A 7,399-nucleotide genomic window follows, 5' to 3' on the forward strand; every position below is an offset into this window, starting at 1 on the left:
CCTCCACGCCTTGCGCGCGGCAGGATTCCTACTCGTCGCGTTCTCGCTCGTCACCATCCTCTTACCCCCCGCCTCTGCCTCCTCCTCGCCACCCGTTGCCGGCCTTTCCCCCCGTTGCATCCGCCTCCTCCTCCCCTCCCGTCATCACCAGCATCTGCATCGACGCCTCCACCTCCCGTTGTCGCCAGGACCTGCCTCACTGTTTGCGCCTCCTCTTCGCCGCGTGTCACCAAGCTATCCACCGACGCCTCCGCCTCCACTTCACCACCTGTCGTCACCAGGTGCTCCCCCACCGCCTGCGCCTCCTCCTCGTGGCCCGTCATCACCAGCCTCTGCACCCACGCCTCCACCTCTCGTCGTAGCCAGGACCTCCCTCACCGCATGCGCCTCCTCTTCGCTGCGCGTCACCAAGCTATCCACCGACGCCTCCGCCTCCACTTTGCTGCCCGTCGTCACCGGGTTCTCCCCCACCGCCTACGCCTCCTCCTCACCACTTCGCGCCACCACCCGAGGCGTGGCTTCGGTGTGGTCCTCGGCGACACCCGTGTCGGTTCTACCCAACTCTGCGTCGTCCGAGAGCATTCGGTGTGTCCGCTCTGCCTTCGCGTCCCCATGCAGCGTGACGGTGGGGAGCGCGACGACCACGACAGTCAACGCCGAGGCCCAGCGAGCCCGATCGGCTACTGTCTCTCTTAGAGCGGCGATGACCCCCCACCTCCACCTCGTCCTCATCCTCCCCCGGACAAATGCTCCTGATCCTATTGGTGGTGGCAGCTATTCTAGTAGCGGCTGTTAAGACTGTCTCCAACTACCGCGACCCAAAATATAAGATCCATTCGTCCTTTGGGTAGCGCTACAGGCAAATGGTTTAATGCCTATTTTGGTATTCTCCAACAACAAGGCCCAAAAGACAATTCTTTCTACAAATGGGTCTTCAGGAGAGAGGATACTCAGATTTGGGTTATGCATCTCCTGACATCTAAAATATGTCTTCCATATAGGTATTCTGTTGGAGACTATATGTATTATGTTGGAGACCCATTTTGGGTTTGGGTTCCGCAATGGGTCTCCTTTTGGAGACAGCCTAAGTGTTTGCTTCATTTCACCATCTCCTACTCTTATTTAGGTCTTGTTTAGTTCCTGCTCCTAAAGTTTACTCCCTATCACATCGGATGTTTTGACATATACATGAAATATTAAATATAGACTAAAAAATAACTAATTGCATAGATTGCGATTCATTTACGAGATGATTTTTTAAGCCTAATTAGTACATGATTTGACAACGTGGTGCTACAGTAAATATGTGCTAATGACGAATTAATTAGGCTTAATAAATTTGTCTCGAGGATTACTAAGGACTTCTATAATTTATTTTATTATTAATATCCGAATACTCCGACGTGATATCCAGTGTGATATTTCTAAACTTTACTCCCTGGATTTAAACGTTATCTTAGTTCATGTTCATAGATGTGATGGCTAATAAGTAACCGATGCAGGAGGGTGGGCGGCGAGGGGAGGGTATGATGGAGAGCAGCAGCTGGCTGCACAGGCGGAGCTAGCTAGGTGGCACGTTATGCCATGGACCACCATAGATTATGGATGAATGTTAAAACTACAGTATATGCGTTCTATAATATAATGCATATTGTATTTAGAACACTATTATTTGGCTCATTACATTTAGTTGGACCACCCTTGCATTAAACCCTAGCTACGCCACTGGCGGGCTGCCACCGACGACTCCTGCTAGGTCTGCTTCGTGAAGAAGGCGGTGTTCCTCCTGGAGTGCTGCCAACAAGCCCGTGTGCAACTTCTGCTTACGTGATTTCGTGAGGGACCACCACGAGGAATCCTGCATGCGGCTGGCGGACCTGAGGATTGTACCGCTACTTCACCCGCACGAGTTCGAGATAGGCAGTGATGTGCCGGAGGGCTACACGCACCTGCCCCAGTACCCGCCGTGGTACTTCGCCACGTCGGTGAAGAAGAAATCTCGAGTTCACTTGTTCTACTACCATTTTGAGGAGTTGGAGGGGGGAGCGGATCCACGGGTAATGGAGGCGATTCACCTCGCATACCCTCGAGGCCAACTGTCCGCGGCGATTCAGTGCGACATTCAGCCGAAGATGAGGCCGTTTTCTGAGCTATAGGCTCTCTCAGCTGGTACTGAGCCTCGTATTTCTCTCACTACGCTAGCTCTGAGCTTTCTGTAGTCTAGCGGTAGCTGAATGCTGCCCCAGGCGTACGATGTTAGCGAATGTATGGGTGTACCGTGTACACATACACATCTCAGTAAATGGTGACTGCTTGTTACTGAGCTTCCTGCAGTTATACGCTCATTCTGGCATTTCTAGACCTTCTTACATAGCGCTCGATGAGCAATAACAAAATCTAGCATAATGAGAATGTGATCGATACAAAATAAAAGGGCAGTAAAAAAAATCCAGACATTGCAACTCAGCAGTATCAATCATATGATTTTTTTTCGCATATAAAGGTATATTTGCAACTATGTAAGTAAGACATGGAAACAAATAAAACAGCACATGCCACCTGATGTAGTGTGTATCTACCACGCTACAACTCAAAGCATATATATGGTAAGGCCGCAAGGGCAACACAGGTTCTGGCAAAGACTACCAGCGCTGTTTCTAAGGTTTTGCAAACTCTCATGCTTAGCACTACTTTCTCCCTTCCATCGAAGTAGCTTCAGCCATTGTTACAGTAAGAGATCCCATGCCCTTGCCATGTGTGCCGTTCCGTGGTTGTGCAAGCATTAATTAAATTGAGGCATCAGACCCTGCCGCTTGCGCTGACTGCGGACAAATTAACAGCGGGTTTTTGATACACCCTTACAACTGCTGTTCCATCGCCACCATCATTGCCAACCCTCCAGGACCGATCCTTCTTCCGCTGCGGCTTCTTGTGATGCTTGTGGGATGCCTCTTTCTTCTTTGCAGTAGTTTTGGACCCTCCATTGGCCAAGTCAAAAGATTCAAGGTCGTCCAGGACATCTCTCATGTCTGGTTCAGCAGGATCCACTGCATCCCCATCCTCTTCATCGAGATCATCAGCATCTGATTCATTCGCTGCTGAAGTAGTTGGACCTTCTGATCCGATGATTTGTTCAAGATCCACCTCAGAGTCTGTTACACCAGGAGGGAGTTCAAAGTGTGGGATTTTACCATCAATGTAATCCTTCAGAATCTGTCGAGCAGCCCTGGTCTCATCCGGCAGACCGGCATGGCTGACATGCCCACGAGATGCACAGTAGGCCCGTAACAGCTCAGCAGCAGTTGGTGGCCGAGACTGAGGTTCATATGGCTTTGGCTTCGGCAAGGTGATTTTGTAAATCTGCTCAAGGATATCCCTTGGGACACGATCTGCGACCACTTGAATAGCTTCCCGGTGCTTTGTCATTCTATCAATCGGCAACACACCACATGCCACCATCTCATGCCTTGAGCTTGAAAAGGATGGGAAGACCAGACCAGGGCAATCACACAGAGTGAGCTCTTCGGAGATTATCAGTGTCTGGAAATGTTTTGTCTTGCCAGGTGTGTGAGTAACACCAGTCCTCTTCTCCCCAACCAAAGCATTTATTGTTGAACTCTTTCCAACATTTGGATAGCCAACAAATCCAACAACTACATGCTTAGCCACTGAAGAAACAGAATCTGAAGAACTGGCTTCCTGATCATCTACAGAAGTTGAGGTCCTTCTCTGAGCTACAATAGATTCTGCCTCAGCTTGCAGCTTCATCAACAGTTCATCTCTGCCATATATCTTGGTATCCAAATCAAGCGAAGCAGATTCTTCTTCAGAGTATCCACTTAACTTCTTGCCTTCTAATGTGGCAGTGGCAGCCTTAGCTGACCAGAACACATAGAGAGTATCATGTGCCTTAAAATAATCAGCCCATCTCTTCCTGCATTAAACAAATATAAAATGATGTCACTGCTAAGGAAATAAAGGTAGTACACAATCAAGTCATATGAACAGCATGCAGACCTGATATTTAACGGCAACAGATCAGCCTTGTTAACAAGGAGCATTGTTCTCTTGTGCTCATCAATTTCCTTTGCATATGCCTAGGACACACACACAGAAAGCCATGTTACAAGTTATACAAGTCAAAAATAAGGTGGATGCTCACAAGCAAAAAAAAAACATAAAGTGAACATAAAAAGATTGACATGAAATCAAACTCCCAGGAAAGAACAAAGATCCCTGAAAAACATAATTTACACTTCCAGAAAATAAAAGTCATAGCAAGCTTATCCTAATGCGGAACAAAGAAAAGTGAGATCAATATATGCTTGCTTTGAAAGGAATACAGTTTTCTGGGGAACATGGCTTTCATTGCAATCTGGCAGCAAATAATATTTCAAAGTGAAATCTCAGTTCCAGTTGTTTTTTCATGATACAAAAACAAATCTGGCTTGCTTCTGCCAGAAAATACAGGAAAAAGACAGTTTCCATCTGTACATTAATTGGTCAAAATGGATAAGGAAAGCGCAAAGACATAACTCTGAACAACTCATGAATAAGGCTTATGTAACAATTTTACTGATACCGTGCAGTTCTGCAACATCGAGGGAGTTTTAAGAAATGTCTGGCAAGCCATCATCATTTGTTTGGTTTACAAGTTATATACTATTTGAAAGCTAACAATTTATATCAAAATCAAGAAAAGCAGTACCTCAAGATCAGGGCAGCGGTAGAATAAAGGATCCCGAGCATCAACCACCATAACCAACTTCACAGAAGAAAATAAAACAACAGTCAGTAATTTGCATAAGAAACGATATCACAGGATGTTACTCTTCAATCAGAATTACACAACCGTGATTGAGCACAGCATGACAGCAGAGTAGCATATTTCCAGGAAAAATGGTACTTAAGCACCAACAGCTACACTGAAGTATGCAAGTGACCTTAAATCTGTGTATGTTACTTTCTTAGAGTAGTTTAACAAATGGTCCAGTATGAGCATGCACTCAGAGAGAAAGATTTGTAAGGCAACCAACCAAAGCCACAATGCCTGACAATTCAGTGCAGCAAAACTTACCAAATCACTGCGTTCAAGCACTCTCCAGAGTTGTCTCCAGATGTCAATATTCTTCTCAAAGGGAGTCAGGACAAGCTTATCATTCTCTTCCAATCTGCATAGGAGATAGATCATCAGTCTTGCATACTCTTGAGCACTAATTTGGAAAAATAATGCTAGAAAATGCATTAAGCACTCTGTGTCAAATTTTACAACAAACACATACTGTTCTCTCTAGGAATGCGAGTTTTGTATTTAGATTATCCAGAAGGTAAATCTGCGACAGGAATGTTCTAAAAATAACTAAGTAACATACGCAACACCATAATATCAAGTAAAGGTGCATCATAAAGCTTATAAGCTCACTTATCTTATTTGATTGTCAATTATTTAGAATTCAGTAGTTATATCTCAGCGCCCAAACATGTACTTCTACACAAAAAACATACCATCCGAATAACATTAGAGTATGTGTATGTCTCTGAACCAACCTCGCAAGATTCCTGCGCCACACCAGGAAGGCCCGCCGCTCGTTCGCATCAAGCTCCTCCACGGTCATCTGACTATGCCATGGCGGTCTGCAATGACACACACATGATTCAAAGGAACAATCCTAAAATCAAGAACAAACAGTAACACCATCAACGATCAGAAATGCTCACCGCCTGGGGACCCTGAGGCTGCTGGCGTGCAGGGCCTCCTGCTCCTTGCGAAGCCGCCGCCTCTCCTCTTCCGTCTCCCCCGTCGCATCCCTGGCGCAACCAATCCAATCCGTAAGAATCGACAACAAGATAACACGCCAATTTCGCAGTACCAGCAGAACATGAAGCGGGATTTCATTATCCCCATGAAGGAAAAGGGGAGGAGGCGAGGGCTCACAGGTCGATGACGAGGTCGGAGTCGGAGGAGACGGACGCGGCCTCGGCGAGCTGGTCGGCCTCCGCGGCCCGCTGGAGCACGGCGTCGATGTCGCTGACGTCGATGACGGACTCGAGCGGCATCGCGCGGCGGCGGACGAAAGCGAGCGCCTCGCCCCGTTCCTTGGCGGCCGCCGCCGACTTGTTCTGCTGCCGGATCAGCGCGCGCCCGAGCCCCTCGCCCTTCTCCTTCCGGCCGCCCGCCATCGCCTTCGAGCCCGTGGCCGGTAACGAAACCACCTACCCTTCGCCTTGGAGATAGAGGAGAGATAGGTCGCGGCTGAGAACCGTGGAGGCGGAGGGAGTTGCGGCTAGGGCTTTTGCGGCGGGGCGGAGGGAGGACGACCGAATTTTTTACTTTTCATCCCCAAACAACACAAAACCGCCCCCACCCCACCCCACCCCCCCCCCCCCCCCCCCCCCCCCCCCCTCTCTCTTTTTTTTTTTAAGTTTCTCACAAATAGACCCCGGAAAGAATTCGGAAAATAAATCATTACCTCAGCGCCATCGATGCTGACGCCGAGGTAACACGTCTCGGCGCTAGCGTCCGTGGCGCCGAGATGGCAGGCAGCTCGGCGCCGAGCTTGGCGCCCTGTACGCCCCGCGCCTACGCCCCAAGCGATGGCTAAGTGCAGCAAGCGTCTGTGGGACCAGGGTGGTCGGCTGATCGCGTGGTCAGCATGCGTGTCTCGCTCGGCGGAAGTGCATGCATCTGCGATGACAGCAGGTGTGCATGCTGTCGCTGCTACAGGTGCATGCTACAAGGCCGCTCAATTCGTGCTCCACGCCCCATGCATGCATATTCCCTTGAAAACTAAGCTGGACCACACGCTATCCACTCTGAACCCATGCATGCAAATTTATTCATTTAGCGGGGGCACGTTACGTCTTGTTAGACTATATTTTACTGCTTCTGTTTAAGTGTAAATTCTATGTTCAATTGCGGTAAATTTATTGTTCGCAAATAAGAATGATCATTTGAATTACTTGAATACTTCTCTAATCTTTTTCTGGCTCATTTTTGTTTGTCTGTATGATTTATTTGTGTTTCTTTAAAATCTTCTGATTTGGCTTCCATAGAAATTATCTGGTTAACTTTTTGCCTTTTTTATTTATTGTCTATATGTTTTATCGGTTTTTTCTTTGAATTTCTACCAATTTGCATTCCATAGTAATTATTTGGTAATTTTTTGTTATTTTATTATTTAATTTTAAATTTATTGGATATATTTTATTTGCGTCATTAGATTTGGATCCGGCGGCTACAAGAATTGAGTGTTTAGCTGGTATGTGTCACCCGATTACTTTGTTGTTGGAATTCGAGTGTTTTAAGGTGACGTGACACCCGGGTGAGACATGTCCCCCAAACACTCAACCTCTATATAGATAGAATTTTTTTTTAACTTTAACATTTTTTGAAAACTAA

At 47.1% G+C, this 7,399-nt stretch overlaps 1 protein-coding gene across 1 annotated transcript; it reads right to left on the reverse strand.

Moving 5' to 3' along the window:
- Window positions 1-2,463: 2,463 nt before the first annotated feature.
- On the reverse strand, window positions 2,464-6,298 carry LOC136504246 (GTPase LSG1-2-like). Its single transcript, XM_066499103.1, has 7 exons — window positions 5,936-6,298; window positions 5,719-5,808; window positions 5,548-5,634; window positions 5,078-5,171; window positions 4,709-4,765; window positions 4,018-4,097; window positions 2,464-3,934 (listed from the first exon to the last, which is right to left on the reverse strand). The coding sequence occupies exons 1-7, from the start codon at window positions 6,178-6,180 to the stop codon at window positions 2,800-2,802; spliced, it is 1,788 nt and encodes a 595-aa protein (XP_066355200.1). The 5' UTR covers window positions 6,181-6,298; the 3' UTR covers window positions 2,464-2,799.
- Window positions 6,299-7,399: the final 1,101 nt, after the last annotated feature.

Source organism: Miscanthus floridulus, chromosome 14 (genome assembly GCF_019320115.1).
Source record: "Miscanthus floridulus cultivar M001 chromosome 14, ASM1932011v1, whole genome shotgun sequence".
NCBI classification, from domain to species: Eukaryota; Viridiplantae; Streptophyta; class Magnoliopsida; order Poales; family Poaceae; genus Miscanthus; species Miscanthus floridulus.